The sequence below is a fragment of the Adiantum capillus-veneris genome, chromosome 28, assembly GCF_014529385.1.
Source record: "Adiantum capillus-veneris isolate H3 chromosome 28, ASM1452938v2, whole genome shotgun sequence".
NCBI lineage: Eukaryota > Viridiplantae > Streptophyta > Polypodiopsida > Polypodiales > Pteridaceae > Adiantum > Adiantum capillus-veneris.
In genome coordinates, this window is record NC_140958.1 from 17,266,765 (window position 1) to 17,283,188 (window position 16,424).

At 41.6% G+C, this 16,424-nt stretch overlaps 1 protein-coding gene across 2 annotated transcripts; it reads right to left on the reverse strand.

Moving 5' to 3' along the window:
• Positions 1 to 288: 288 nt before the first annotated feature.
• On the reverse strand, positions 289 to 1,679 carry LOC147420117 (uncharacterized). Of its 2 annotated transcripts, none has more exons than XM_086504810.1 (3): positions 1,350 to 1,679; positions 1,207 to 1,277; positions 289 to 1,074 (listed from the first exon to the last, which is right to left on the reverse strand). In XM_086504810.1, the coding sequence occupies exons 1-3, from the start codon at positions 1,555 to 1,557 to the stop codon at positions 706 to 708; spliced, it is 648 nt and encodes a 215-aa protein (XP_086360936.1). In that variant the 5' UTR covers positions 1,558 to 1,679; the 3' UTR covers positions 289 to 705. The 2 variants fall into 2 exon arrangements, with proteins under 2 accessions (XP_086360936.1, XP_086360937.1); XM_086504811.1 differs by having other exon boundaries at positions 291 to 1,074; positions 1,207 to 1,253; positions 1,350 to 1,667.
• Between the last annotated feature and the right edge of the window lie 14,745 nt (positions 1,680 to 16,424).

A 16,424-nucleotide genomic window follows, 5' to 3' on the forward strand; every position in this document is an offset into this window, starting at 1 on the left:
TTACTACTAGGATTTGTTTGAAATGCTAATTTTTTTTGTACTTTTTTGTGTGGGGTCTTCCATTAAAAAGTGCTAAATTTGTTTATTGAAGTCAATTGTCAAGATCAGGCAAATTCGATTCTTGAAGAGCCAAAAGTGAGATACGAGCCTTGACAATTTTGTTTGGTTGTTGCAATCTTTGGGAGTTAGCCTTTGTTTTTGGGAGAAAAAGTGGATTCTTTTGTGTGTCAAGATAGTACTAGTGTGAGAATAATATATTATGTTTGAATCTCATAAAAAACATGGATAAAACCAATTAGGGAAACCATCAAAAATTAATTTTGATGCATAATAGACGAATTGCAATCAAGCCCTTTGTGGTCTAAATCACCAACTTAATCTCGTACCGAGATCGTGTGCCGGGAAATACAAATCGATCGTTCGATCAAATATCAAATATCGATCGATCGTAATCAAGTCGTTATAGCATACAAATCACTAGGAACATGATTAGACTCTAGGGTTGATAAACTAATTCCCAATGCACACTTTGCTGATCTTATGAGAAATAAATGGATTTCCTATCAAAAGAATACAAGTCTTATGTCACTGATTTGGCCATGGCCCAACATTTATATCTGGCTGGCCACCCTAAATTTTCTGCCGTATTCAAGATCATGGCTTGTTCAATCAAGCAGATGCAGCTTTACATTGACAACTACATTTTCATGTCCCCGGCAAGGAGTTGCTGATGGGGTTAGGACCGGACGGCACGTCGTGCAGAACGCGCGGCAGCGTTCTCGTTGATGATTCATCCTTCCCATGGTCACCTCCACCTAATTTCTCAGCAACAGCTCTTCTCCCGCTTAGTCCTCTTCTTCCTTCTTGCGCCGCCATGGACACGCTTCTCAATTGCTCTGCGGCTCGGTTTAAGCTTACCCTCAGCTCTGCCTCCTTCTCTGCCAGAGATGTTGATTTCCTTATTTCTGTGCTTAATTTTCTGGTGGGAAGCTCCTGATCCTCATCCTGATCATAGGAATGCATATTAGCATTGTCATTCCGAATATTGCTTGCTGCTTTCTTGTCAGCATGGGGCTGCAAAACGACAATATACAGAACCCAAAAGGAGTACTTAGTTAGAAATTAATTAGAGCAGTACATTAATGACTGCAGCTTGTCAGGCTCATTAATTATCAAAGCGCTTTAGTAAGCAGCTAAAATAGCAACCTCCTGCTGATCATTATAACGGCGAGCGGCAGGAACAGCAGCTTCAGCTGGAAAACAGGAGGAAGAGAAACCTGGAATAATTAATGGCCATATTATTAAGGAGCGATCACCTACGCATTAATGATGATTTCTATGTTAATTACCATGGAGTTTGTAGCTATAAAAACGATTTGGGCAAGGTGCTACAGCTGAAGGGCAGCTGCATGCCACAATCGGTATAATGAGGAATCCAAGTACGATGACGATCAGCGCCTGCTCCTGCATCAGCTTAATGAAGCTGCCACCCGCATTGATTGCGTGCCTGCAATTGTATCTAAATGACGCGGGGGCGCATGCTTCGGTGCTTGTCATGAGCTTCCTACAATTGTAATGGGCGCCCACGTCGAACCCAAATCGCAAAATGGGTTTCAAATGTTTTAGTGTAAAGACTTTCGCTCTTCTCCACTTTTTGTAATCCCTTAAGTTACCTTACCGACGTCACACCCTTTTGACAAGCATTACTTGACTAGTCAAACCCTTTTACGTGGCTTTTCCACGTGGCACTCTACATTCATTTCCACCCACACAAGTACACACTTTTCTCTTACTTTTTGATTATCCGACCTCACACAAATGTCAACAAATATCAACAGAGTGCGTACCCATATGGTAGAGGAGCCAAGAGGGAAATGATGCAAGTGCATAGCGTACTGTTCATTGAGTATCTGTGGATAGATTTAGGTTCTAAGAGGTATAAAAAAGGTGCAATGAGAAGACTTCCTTACAAAGTTGGCAACTCCATGTTGCACACAACACTTTTGGGGGTTGTATATCCAGACAATCACACACTCTCTCCCGCTAGAACAGTTGTCTATGACAACCGTCTCGGATTCTCCAAAAATCAACGTGCAAGTTGGCAATTTCTAAAAAAATGATGTAAACCAGATATTTCTTACTTTTTTCTTAATCTACAGGCTCCACTGAGCATTAAAACCATGGAATCTAAAAATACTAAAAGAACCAATATTTTTTATTGTGTTAAGAACTATATTTCCTACATACAAAACTTTCCCAAAACTTCTCATCCTAACACCTTCAAAACTGGCTTCCAAGGAGTGCACTCGGTCAAAATTTGAAACTGAAGAAAAACAATCAGAATGAACTCCTAGAGTGTGTACAAAATTTAAAGTAACCAATATTTCATTCAAAAAAATTTTATGCTAAAAATTTGAAAATAGGCCTCCCTTGGACTTCCCACAACGATAGAAGTCAAAGGGTTCAAGGAGAGGTATGGTGTCACAAGTGCATGGTAGGAATCTCATCGAGGTTTTATTCCTCCAAGATCTCTTGTACTTTATCATGTCTTCTCATGTACAATCTTACCAAACAAAAACAAATTTACACTTTAAATTACTACAAATCTTATTTAACTTATCAAACAATCTAAAATATGATAGAGCTAGAGTGCTCTTACACATCAACAAACAAAAAAGTCCAAACTTCTTCTCATTAACTTTGATAAACATACATTCGTGAACAACTTCCAAGGGGTAGTGCGGTCATAGTTCTTACATACATTCCATGACATGGTATGCTCATGAGGTGACCTATCACATAAAAATATCTCTGGTGGGGGTGCCTCATGTTAGGAAAGGGTGTGTTGCTGATGAAAAGTTGTTGTATTGTCCTACTAGGGATCTCTCCATGTTAGCATAATGGTTTTTGGTGTAGTGGGAGCCACATTGCTTGAGAAGAGCTTTGTGACACCGTAAAAGCTTCATGTTATGCCAGTTCATTGAGCCATTCTTGCAAACAACACCACTCAACTAGCATAGTAAGAGGTCACCTTGTATCATGACGCGTTAGAGACATGTTCTTCAAAAAAAAACATGTATGAATTCAACATTTAAGTCATATTTAGGAACTATGGGAATTATTCAAGTCCCATTTTTAAAATGGGACTTAAAATATTAGTATTTTTCTCCAATTCAACCTCTCAAAGTGTTTGTGGTCACCCTTTGTGCCATTTAAACATCGCTTAACGTATACACAACTATATAGGTGCCTTTGTATCTGTCGTGGCACCACAATATAGGAAAATTGAGACCTATTCAAGTCTCACATTTATATCCTTCATGAAGAAATTATATTTTCTGTTTTTGTAGAAGCTATTAAAAAGACCATAATTTCTATTTTGAATTGGATGAAATCATGTTTTCTATAGTCTAGCTTTGTGCTTTTGTCTAATTGATGCATTGTATGTACTCATAATATTACACACTATGCTTGACTTTAAAACCTTTTTTTATTTTTCAAAACCCACAATGGTGAGTAAACTATTTGAACATAAACAAGAAATTTCAGATTTTGATCATGCTCGTGCTGAGCCAAGATGTCTCCAAGAAATACAAGGTACATTAGCTACTATCAAGGGAGCCCCCGAATCACTAAGGAGGACCCAAGGAGGAACTTGGATAAATACGATTGTGCTAACCAGACAATACGACATCAGTTGCCTTGATCCATACTTCAAAGTTAATCTACTTCCCAAAGGTGACAAATCATTTCCCTACGATCTTCTATAATGTTCGTGAAGCTAGCTATTTTCAAGGTGATCTCATGGACCCGACAATTCTTGGCCTTCCAAATGTGTTTGAAGTAGAAAAATTTGACAATTTGTGTGCTGATAAGCACTTGGCTCTTAAATACCTTCCCACCCAAGGAGAGTTTGTTCTTGAAGAAACCTATATTTCAGGTCTTTTGGACCCATTGCAAATCATCCCTACAAGGCCACAAATTGCTGGGCACTCCATGATGAATAAGTGAGGGAGGTCCTATTAGCCTTTCTACATTGCAAGCATCTGTCTGACTTGATCCCTTTGGCAAGGACCTTCACTTCTAGCCATTGCTTGCCCCAATGTTTACTCAGGAGGAAAACCAGTCCTTCAAGACCATAAAGGAGTTGTATGCATCTTTGGCTTGTATTTTAAGGAAATACATGATCATGGGCCATCTTCATGCCTTCCATTCAAACTTGGATTCGCAGTTAGGCATCCAATATCTATCTAGCCATTCCAAAGCTCTACTAGCAATCTTTCAGTCCCATTAAGGTGAAACTCGGAGGCTAGTTGGTCTGTTTCTTTTGAGTTTCCACTATTGCTGTACCAAAATGGCCCAGCCAATGGAGTCCTTTGTTATTGATCTTTCTGGCTACATCCCTCCCCACAATGGACTCAAAAGGATGCTTCTTGCTTTAGAAAGCCACATGGACTAATGAGATATAGAGTTATTAAAGTACCTTGTTATCCCCCCCCCCATTCTAAGGCCTCTATTACTCTGATGTATTTACAAACTAGCCCACCCGTTGTGCCCCCAATTTTCAAATTGGACCACCAAGGGGCAAGCAACTTGTCATATATCTCAAGCCCTTTCCACTACCCACCTAGAGAGCACAGATTGATATCGTCCATCATGGCCACAACCATAACAGCCCATGTTGGGTCTGGCTTAGTGATTACAACCACAAACTTGGCACATTATGCTTGACTTTAAAACATGTGGATCTAGGTTATTAGGGGCCAAAAGTTTTCAAGAAGTTGTTATATAATTTTATTTTTTGAAAAACTCATAGTGGTGAGTGCATTACATAATCAAAACCAAAAAAACAAATTCTTGCCATGCTCATGCTGAACCATGCCATCTTCTCTATACCATAGTTACATCCGCTGACAAGAGCAAAACCTCACAATTGAGATAGGGCCCACACGCTCACCCAAGTATGTCAACTGAAAACCATTGCTATGCCACTTGTCCTACTCCACTCATCAATGTTCATCTGTTTTTCAATGGTGATAATCGTCCCCCAGCTTTCTTGTATTATCTCTATGAACCTAGCTATTTCCATGGAAGTTTTGAAGACTGATAGTTTTTGGTCTTCCAAACTTGTTTAAAGTAGAAAAATCTAATAATTTGTGTTACGACCAGGAGTGCTTCGCTCCTAAACACCTTTCCCCCCACAAAGAGATCGTTCTTAAAGAATCCTTCCTTCTTGGTCTTTTGTACACATTTGCATATCTTTACCGCTAGGCTGCAAATCATCACACAATCCTTGAAAAGATGTAGGAGGTCATCACTAGCGGTTCTGCATTGCAAGCATCTACCCGGAACAATATCCCTTATAAAGACTCACCCCACTCGGTAAGGATTCCCATAGCACCTTCCAAAAAAAGGCCTTCATCCAGTGCGACCATTGTTGAGGGCACAAGATGTCCTTCATGATTTCCTCCTCTCTTGACTTGGGCCAATGCTTGCCCCATTTCTTGTTCAATGGAGAGAACCAATCTATCAAAACCATAAGGGACAAGAATTTGTATCTTTTTTTTTCAAAACTCACAATGGTGAGTAATTTATATTAACATAAAAAAGAAATTATAGATTCTCGTCATGCTCGTGTTGAGCCATTATTTCTCTCAGCAATCAAGAAACATTAGCTAACAAGGGAGCTACCCCGCGTCACTGATAAGGATCCTAGGCAAAAACTTGGGTGAACATGGTTGTGCTAACTAGAGAAAATGGTAGTAGTAACCTTGATCCATTCATCAGAGCTGATCCACTTTCCAAAGGTGATAAACATTTTCCTGCTATTGTGTACAATCTCACTAAACTAGTAGTATTCAAAGCATTCTTGAAGACTTGACAATTCCTGGTCTTCTACATGTGTTTGAAATAGAAAAATTTGACAATTTGTGTGCTGATAACAAGTGCTTGGCTCTTGAACACCATCTCACTCAATAAGAGATATTTTTTGAGGAAACCTATCTTCTAGATCTTTTGGATCCATTTGAAAATCTTCCTTGCTAGGCAACAAATTTCTGCCTCCTTGAACAAGTGAGGGAGGTCTTCACTAGCTATTCTACATTGCAAGCGTCTATCAGCAAAGACCCAATCCCTTTGGCTTTTACCTTCACTTCAGTAGGTAGGGCTCCCCACAAGACCTTCTAAAGAAAAACCTTCATCTCATGCAACCACTATGGGTGCCATATTTTCTTTGTGATTGCCACCCAACTCCACCCATTTCTTGCCCAATGTTTGTTCAACAGGGAAAACATACCTTCAAGACCATAAGAGAAATGTACATATCCTTGATTTTGGTTTCAAAAAATTCCTATTTGTGGGCCACTTCCATGCCTTCCACTTGAACCTAGACTCAACAACAACATTTATCAAGCCATTCTAAAGATCTAATGGCCAGCAGTCTTTTAGTTCCATTGAGATTGAATTGGGAAACAAGAACTTGTATCTTAACTCAAATTTCAAAAAACAATACGATGATCAAAGTCTAGAATAATATTTCAAGTAAAATACAAGTTTCAATCTCTTCTTTAAGTCCATTTACAAAACACAAGAAACTATGCTTAAACATTCATTAGTCTTACCTCATTATTACTACATATGCATCAAAATTGAAACAAAAACCTTACTAACTTTATTACAAAAGCTATAAAAATTTAGGTCTCTAACTCAAATATTGAGGTTGATGATAGAAGTATATTGTTAAGCTTCTAGGTACTTGTTGTAACTAAGCTCAGTTGTTGTAACCCTCTGTCCCTCAAGGCTCAGCTTGAGCTTGAGGCTGATTTGTATATCAGAGGGGTAGTCTATAATACAATCACTCACAATTGTGAGTTTTGCGGAAAAAAAAAAGATTGTACTTGTGCTTAAGCAGATTGGAAATGCGGATACTATTAAACAAATGTTATCAAAGAAGCTCACTTATTTCTAGTAACAAAACTCATACATGGGAGCTTGTATATGGGCAAAGGCTCATACATACGTTTAAGCCTCATGATCTTCTCACTTGGATGGAGTTGAGCCTAAAATTTAACTTTGCATCTCATGATCACCCATCACCATGTAACAAACCTCAAATTAGTGCCTATGTGGGGTCCGGAGGTTCAAACAATTTGAGACTCATGGTGTTTTCCTTGAATCAAGTGGAAACCATGAGGCTAAAACTCAAGTTTAAGTCTCAAGGTGCCTATATGGAATGGAGTCTCGAAATTAAGTTTGAAACTCAAGGTGCCAATATGGGGTGAAGTCTCAAAGTTAGGTTTGAGCCTCAAGGTGTTGTGGAAGCTCAAGCCTCATGGAATTTTCTTTTGAATTAGTGGACATCACGAGGCTGAAGCTTACATCTGAGTCTCAAGTAGCTTAGATGGGGTGGAGGCTCAAACTTAAACTCGAGCCTCATGGCATTTTTCCTTGAATTGGTGGACACCATGAGGCTCAAGCTTACATTTGAGTCTCGAGTAGTTTAGATGGGGTTGATGCTCGAACTTAAGTTCGAGCCTCAAGGTGGGCACTCATCTAGAATGGAGGCTCAAACTTCATGAAATTTTCCCTTGAATAGGGTTGGGCACCACAAAGCTCAATCTTATGTTTGAGTCTCAATCTTTTTAGATGGGGTGGAGGCTCAAACTTAAGTTCAAGCCTGAAGGTGGGCACCCATCTAGAGAAGGGTCTCAAATCTCATGGCATTCTCCCTTAAATAGCATGGAAACCATGAATCTCAAGCTTATGTTTGAGTCTCAAGCTGCTTAGATGGGGTGGAGGCACAAACTTAAGTTCAAGCCTCAAAGTGGGCACCCATATGGAATGGAGGTTCAAACCTCATGGCATTTTCCCTTGAATAGAGCGGACACCATGAAGCTCAAGCTTATGTTTGAGTCTCAAGCTACTTAGATGGGATGGAGGCTCGAACTTAAGTTCGAGCCTCAAGGTGGGCACCCATCTATAGTAGGGCCTCAAATATCATGGCATTCTCCCTTAAATAGCATGGAAACCATGAAGCTCAAGCTTATGTTTGATTCTCAAGCTGCTTAGATGGGGTGGAGGCACGAACTTAAGTTCAAGCCTCAAAGTGGGCACCCATATGGAATGGAGGTTCAAACCTCAGGGCATTTTCCCTTGAATAGAGCGGACACCATGAAGCTCGAGCTTATGTTTGAGTCTCAAGCTACTTAGATGGGATGGAGGCTCGAACTTAATTTCGAGCCTCAAGGTGGGCACCCATCTATAGTAGGGCCTCAAATATCATGGCATTCTCCCTTAAATAGCATGGAAACCATGAAGCTCAAGCTTATGTTTGAGTCTCAAGCTGCTTAGATGGGGTGGAGGCACGAACTTAAGTTCAAGCCTCAAAGTGGGCACCCATATGGAATGGAGGTTCAAACCTCATGGCATTTTCCCTTGAATAGAGCGGACACCATGAAGCTCGAGCTTATGTTTGAGTATCAAGCTAGTTAGATGGGATGGAGGCTAGAACTTAAGTTCGAGCCTCAAGGTGGGTGCCCATCTGGAGTGGAGGCACAAACCTCATGGCATTCTCCCTTGAATAGAGTCGAGAATAGAGTAGACACAACAAAGCTCAAGCTTATGTTTGTTGAGTATCAAGATGCTTAGATCTCGGCTTAGATGGGGTGGAGGCTCGATCTTAAGTTCGATCCTCAAGGTGGGTGCCCATCTGGAGTGGAAGCTCAAACTTAAGTTTGAGCCTCATGAAAATTTTCCTTGAATAGAGAGGACACATGAGGTTGCAACTCCAGTTAAAACTTCAAGGAGCCTAGATGGAGTTTAAGATCAAACTCAATGGAATTCAAGCCTAGATGGAGTTCAAGCCCACGTGAGATAAGAAACCAAGAGGTTCATGGTGGCAAAGTTTGCAAAAGGGGTGTACGACACAACTATCCTTTAGGAATTTGAGTAGGCATTTGATGAGGAAATTTGCAAGCTCTTCGACCCACCTGTAGAATGGGCGATGCCCCCCCTCAGAAGAGAAGGCCCATCAGCTCCTTTTCAGTGTAAAACTTGGGGGAGCGTGAAGATCCTTTAGCAAGGCTTTCGCGATTCTTGCACATGACAACTTCTTCTCTTTGTCGGTGCCTTATCTAAACCACACAAGCAAAGGTGGAATGAACTTGAGAGGTGTGCCACTGCCTCGTGTGAGCCAAGCCTAAGAAAGGTAGCATGTATAGAATTAAAAAATTAAAAGAAATGTTACCAAGAATGAGTCCTAATAGAGAGATTCGCCAAGCACTGATACATTACGCGATGGCCCAGGGATCCATCACCATACACATTCCACCTCCGTTGTTCCCCTATTTCCTCTTAACCAGTTGAATACTACTGCAACGAGAAATTCCTTCTTCAACTAGCTTAACATACTCATCTGCGGGGTGAAGAGGTTCACCACGAGGTTGGTGTGCTATGCTTGATGCAATATTCTTGGCAGGGATCTTTGCAGTGGTTTTCTATGGATGGCGTCTGTGTCCACCCACCATATCCAGTCAACCTTCGGATGCGCCAACATGGCGGTCCTCACCACCAGCAAATTTGCCTAGAACAAGGGCATGTGCAAATCCAGCACTAGAGCCGTGTTGTAGAACATCCCCGCGCCTTGTTCTTGAAATAGTGTAGTAGATAATGGACGTTTCTTTTCGCATTTGCGAAGTGCGATGGTTGCGTTCTCGAGAGGATGACTAGATGCTCTTGCTTCAACTTTGAATGCTCCCAACTCTATTTCAACACCTCGTATAGCCTCAGTTGTTGCATCGTCGAATACATGCACTGTTGCCAAAAAAGAGTGTCTTCACTCCCTCCGTGATGTCGATGCCAGTATCCATGGGCCTTCTTTGCATGGCTGCAACGTGAGTAGCTACATATGTGAGTAGGGACAGCCGCAAAGCAGGTTGTAGGTGACGTCAGCGCATCTTGATGAGCTCGAGGGGATGAGCCGATGTTTCAAATCTGCCGTCAGTTTTAAAATTCAAACTTGACGATTCTGTCAGTTTTAAAATTTAAAGTTGACGTTTTTCAAAAAAAAAACTTGTCCTTAAATGTTTTTGGGTACGTAGAAGAGTGGACTAATTTTTTTGTTTCTTGCTATTTGAACAGACTGTGGAGTTCTTGTTACCATATACATGTGGTAGTGATGTGTGTGAACACACTAGGACCGCCGGGGCATTTTTTCCCTCTTTAGGAGGTTTTTTCCCCCGAGCATTGTATATACGCCCATCACTCTTGGGCTATCTATCTTTCCATTGCACACGAAGTTATACACTCTCTATTGTGTGCCTTGAGCTTCCTTCGTCTTCTCCAAGCTGTGTGTGTTTCTCTGCAACCCTAATTCCAAAAATTGGTATCAGAGCAGGTCACGTCCTCCCTGGCTTAGTCGCCAGCTGCTCCAGCACACGCCTGCTCACCTTCTCCGATTTCAGTGAGCTTTGGCGAGCATTCGCAGGTTGACAAATTTTTTGGGTAAGCTCAAAGAGCTTGGTCTGCTCAGAATTTTGATTTGGGCTCATTTCGGCCTCCGTTTCCACTACAGGCAGTACTGCTCAGGCTATTTCGTCATTTTGTGCAGAATTTCTGTCAGTGCCGTTTTCTGCATAACAGGTGCCTTATAGTCTTCTACGGTTTGTGCTATATAGCACAGGTTGTTCCCGCTCCATTTCTCCTATTTTCGGGCAGTTTTCACATCAGGTGCAGCATTTACCATGGCTGACAACAACAACACAGATGTGTTCAAGATGTTTGCTGCTAAGGACAGGTTGGATGGGGACAACTACCCTATGTGGGCTTATATGATGCAACATGTTCTTGTGTCAAAGGGTGTCTGGAACATTGTGCAGGGCATTGATGTACGTCCTGGTTTTGAGGATGTAGGCGATGTTGAGGATGTTGCAGGTCTAGCTGCAAGGATTGCAGCTGTTAGAGTTGTTTTGCCTACTACAGAACAAGCTCGTTGGGATGTTAAGGATGCGCAGGCTCATGCATTGATTGCGTTGTCTGTGAAGCGCACCATTGTTCCTCACATCCGTTCAGCAAAATCTGCAAAACAGGCTTGGGATATTTTAGCAGGTCTTTATGCAAGCCGCAATGAGGCTAAAATTGCTTTGCTCTGTAAAGAGCTGGAGTCGAAGATTATGCATGAGGAAGATGATATGGACACTTTCCTTGCTAGTGTCAAGGATATCAATGAGCAGCTTATTTCTACAGGTGAAGTCATTTCAGAAATTTCCCTTGTGCAGACTGTTCTTGATTCCTTACCAGATTCCTACCAGACTTTTGCTAGTACTTGGAGACTGATGATCGACCCAAGGAAATCCTGAAGTTGTCAAGTTTGATGCATTCTGCACATTGCTGTTGCAAGAGTCACTTTCTAGAAAAAACAGGACTAGGCAGTGTGCAGTTGAACAGGACTTTATTGCTTCTCAAAGAAAGGGTGGTAACAGTAATGCAGCCACTTCTTATGGTTCTGCTGCGAGTGGCAAAAATTATGTTCCTAATGCTTCTGCTGGCAGTACTTCATCTGGCAATTCTGGTGATAAGGGAAAAAAGAAGATGCGCTGCCATTATTATAAAGCCAATGATCACTTGATCAAGTCGTGTCCTAAGTTGAAGGCCAAAGAGGCTAAGAAGAAAGAGGGTGGTTCCACTGCAAATGCTGGTTCCACTACAAATGCAGCCATTGTTGAGTCTTCTATGAAAGGAGACTGTGTTGTTGATGTTGATGAGAATGGGCTTTTAGCGCAGAGTGCACTTACAATCCTACTGTCCATGATGCATGCTTGTCAGTTGCTGCAGATTCACATGTGTGGTATTTCGACAGTGGTGCTACAAAGCACATTACCTCACATCGTGAATTGTTTACCTCTCTCGAGTCTATCCCTCACGGGAATTCAGTCACTTGTGCCAACAACGCCTCTTATCCAATTCAGGGAGTTGGAAAGATTGTGCTCACTACTGCTAATGGCAGTTCCTTCACACTTGTTGATGCACTTTATGTACCTGGGATCAAGAAGAATCTCGTATCTGTATCCGCACTTGCTAGACTTGGACTTGTAGTCAAATTTGTGGATGACAGATGTACAGTTCATGATCTCAGTTTTGGTGATGAAATTGTTGCATCTGGGCTTCTGTGCCGTGGGCTGTATAAGCTCACTTTGTATGACAAGTGTGCACAAAATTTTGCAAATGCTGTTGCAGATTCAAGGGCTATTTCAGATGCAAAACTTTGGCATGCACGTTTTAGTCATCTGAATTTTGCCAGTTTGCTGCGTTTGCAGAAATCTGATATGGTTGCTTCTTTGCCACCTCTTGAAGCACCTGTCAAACATGTTTGTGAAGGCTGTATTTTGGGTAAGATGCAGCGTTCTAAGTTTCCAAAGGATGGTTCAGTTAGGGCCACATGCAGGTTGCAACTTGTGCATAGTGATGTTTGTGGGCCCATGCAAACTCCGTCCTTGGGCAATTACCTGTACTTTGTGACTTTCATTGATGATTACTCCAGGCATGCATGGGTATTTCCGCTTAAAGTGAAGTCCGAAGTCTTTATGTGCTTCAAACAATTTCTGGCTATGGCTGAAAATGTCTCGAAATGTACTATGGGCACCCTCCGTTCAGATCGAGGGGGGGAGTATATGTCTCATGAATTTAATGCATTTCTGGCTAGTCGTGGGATAAAACACCAATGTACAGTGCCTTATACACCTCAGCAAAATGGTGTTGCTGAGAGGAAAAACAGGTCACAAACGGAAATGGCACGATGTATGGTCAAAAGTCAAGCTTTACCGCATTCTTTTTGGCTTGAGGCCATCATGTGTGCCACTTATGTACTTAACAGGTGTCCTACGAAAGCTTTGCAGTCTATTACTCCATATGAAGCATGGCATGATGGAAAACCTTCTATTGAGCACATGCGTGTTTTTGGCTGTTTGGCATATGCTTTGGTGCCACAAGTGCAGCGCAGAAAATTGGATGATAAGGCTGTCAAATGTATTTTTTTGGTTATAGTGCTGAAAGAAAAGGTTACAGGTTGTATCATCCGCAAACAAAACGTATTCTGGTTTCTCGGGATGTAGTGTTTGTGGAAGATTCTGTTCAGCCCTTGCTGTCATGTACTAGAGACAGTAATGTAAGCTCACAGGACATTTATGACACTTTGTTGCCTCTTTTTAGTGGTGGAAATACGAATGTAAGTTCCAATGCGGCAAATGTACAGCCTATGGGGGTTTCTGAAAATGTTTTAGATCAGCCTATTACTGATGCAGATGTACATGATGTACTTGATGAGGAAAGGGCTGAAAATGAGCAGGCTAGAGGTATGCCAAAATGGTTGGTGCACACTTTGCGTGACAGTAAATTGGATGCACCTTTGTCTAGTCGTACTCGTTCAAGCTCTCGCCATGCATCTTATGCATCAGATTGTTATGCTTTGGCTGTGTCTAGCTTACATGATGTTGAGGGGCCTCTGTCTTTTGATGAAGCACAGAATTCAAAAAATTGGATGGCTGCCATGCAATCTGAATATGATGCACTTATAGAAAATGACACATGGACTTTATGCGATTTGCCTCCTGGAAAAAAGGCCATTGGTACGAAGTGGGTTTACAAGTTAAAACGCAAGCCGGATGGTGAGATCGATCGCCATAAGGCTCGACTTGTTGCAAAGGGTTATGCACAGCAAAAAGGCATAGATTATGAAGAGACTTTTTCTCCCACTTGTCGTATGACTACTCTATTTTTTTTCCTATGTGCATTGGCAGCTCATTTTGGTTGGGATGTACATCAATCAGACATTTTTATTGCTTTCTTGAATGGTGACATATTTGAGGAAGTTTATGTAACCCAGCCTCACGGTTTTGTCATAAAATGACAAGAGGACAAAGTGTGCAAATGTAACAAGGCTTTGTATGGGTTGAAGCAATCTCCTCGTCTTGGTATGAGAAAGCTGACACTCATTTGGTCAAACAAGGCTTTCGTAACAGTCCAACAGAAAGCACATTGTATGTAAAGCGTGAGGGTGATGTATTTCTCATCGTGGTTCTTTATGTTGATGATTTGCTAATCACTGGACCAAATGAGAGACATATTGCTGAATTTAAGGCTGATTTGAATGCTACTTTCAAGATGAAAGATTTGGGGTTGTTGCATAATTACTTGGGTATACAGTTTAAGCAGTGTGATGGTGGTATTTCCTTGTGTCAGAAAAGTTACATAGAGACATTGCTATGTAAGTTTGGACTTGAGGATTGCAAACCTATTGCCACTCCCATGGAAACAGTTTTGAAGTTGAGTCTACATGATGCTGGCGATCCTGCTGATGTCACTCTTTACCAAACTGTTGTTGGCCGCCTCATTTATGTATGCAACACGAGGCCGGATATTCAGTTTGCAGTCTCACCGGTCAACAGATTTATGCATAGCCAAGGGTCTAAGCATTGGCAGGCTGCCAAGAGGATTTTCCGCTACCTTAGTGGCACTTTACATCTTGGCTTGTTTTATCCCAAGGGGGGATCATTGCCGCCAGACTTACATGCTTTTTCGGACTCAGATTGGGCTGGTTGTTTTGACACGTGAGTGTCCACAAGTGGTTTTTGTTTCATGCTTGGCGAAGCAACCTACTATGGCCACTTCGAGTTGTGAGGCTGAGTACAGGGCAGTCTTCACCGCTACGGTTGAGTGTGTATGGCTTAGACACCTTATGGCTGATTTGGGTGTTGGACAGGACACTGCCAACACTATCTACACTGACAGTCAGAGCGCATTGGCAATTGCGAGGAACCCAGTTTTTCATGCTCGCACAAAGCACATTGAGGTGCATTACCACTATGTCAGGGAGAGGCTCTCAGCAGGAGAGATCAGCTTGGCTTATGTGCCAACACAGGACAACCTTGCAGATCTTTTCACAAAGACATTATCTCGTGAGAAGCTTGAGGTTTTCCACAAAGCTTTGGGCTTACTCCCCTTTGTGGATTGATTCTGTCCTCAGGGCATGGCACTTCCCTTTACTCATGTGCCAGCTCTCGTTCACTGCATCACTCCAGGGGGGATTTGTTACCATATACATGTGGTAGTGATGTGTGTGAACACACTAGGACCGCCGGGGCATTTTTTCCCTCTTTAGGAGGTTTTTTCCCCCAAGCATTGTATATACGCCCATCACTCTAGGGCTATCTATCTTTCCATTGCACACGAAGTTATACACTCTCTATTGTGTTCCTTGAGCTTCCTTCGTCTTCTCCAAGCTGTGTGTGTTTCTCTGCAACCCTAATTCCAACAGTTCTTTTTGTTTTTTGGAATAACATTGTGTTCCTAAATTTTGTATCCTCATGTTCTTTTTAAGTGAACCACCTCATGCAACAACTCAATGGCTCAAAAACTCGAGATCGAGCCTTTGTCTATGATTGAAAAAACACATGTTCTTGTTCAGTGACCGACCTAATGCAATGGATCAAACTCAAGATGGAGCCTTGGACTAGGTAAGAACTCTTGTTTTTGCAACCAACAACGCTTCCCCAAGAAGTTTCACACATTTTCTCATGTCATAAGGTGGATTCTTTCTTCCTATTTTTTAAATAGTGTTAAACAACATGAGCTTGCACTCAAGAGGTACTAATTACCCAGCTAGGTGTAGTTGGAGTGCAAGAGATTGGTAGCCCCTCCACCACAACACTGATCCCCCATACCTTACAGTCCCTAGCTAGGTAGAGATGACTATGCCATAAGCTCATGATGTTGTGATATGTCATAGTGTGGGATTGGTACATGATTTTATGTAACTGCGTATACATACTATATAGAACTAGTTTTGGTCTTTGAAACATTGACAAAGTAAAACTTCCACGTAGAACTCATATATGAGCTAGCATCCAACACATGGAGCTAGACATGCACTAAAAGGAAGTTTCAATTTCTTTTTTGCATATGCTAAGAATTTTGGGAAAAATACACAATTCTATTAATATAACATCTCCCAGTAATCATCGTTGGTACATCAATTGACCGGGGGAGCCACCCTGAGACACCAAAAAGGACCTTAAAGAGTATTTTTAACTAGCTTATGGACCAAACCTCGCATACTAGTCGAACAATACGGTGCCAATTGCCTTGTTCCATTCTTTTGATTTCATCCATTTCCCCATGGCGACCATCGCTACCTTGATAAGAAACAATGTTCATCATACATGCAACTGATGTTCTACTAATAAAATGAAAGCCTAGGGGTAAAAGTGTTATGCAAAGCAAAGACTTGGACAAGAGCTTGATATAGAGACCCTTTTGCTTTACTCTATTGTAAGTGCCAATCAAACTTGTTAGATGCTTTAGCACGAGCTACACATTTTAAGTGAGACATGGAATACAAATTTTATTTTAAGGACTCTTTTGCTTAGCATATG

Excerpts from the sequence above, each read along its gene's own strand:
- LOC147420117 (XM_086504810.1), bottom strand. The coding sequence starts at position 1,557 with ATGACAAGCACCGAAGCATGCGCCCCCGCGTCATTTAGATACAATTGC. Across the intron at positions 1,278-1,349 it reads TTATAGCTACAAACTCCATG|GTTTCTCTTCCTCCTGTTTT; the intron begins GTAATTAACATA and ends TAATTATTCCAG. Across the intron at positions 1,075-1,206 it reads GTTATAATGATCAGCAGGAG|CCCCATGCTGACAAGAAAGC; the intron begins GTTGCTATTTTA and ends GTCGTTTTGCAG.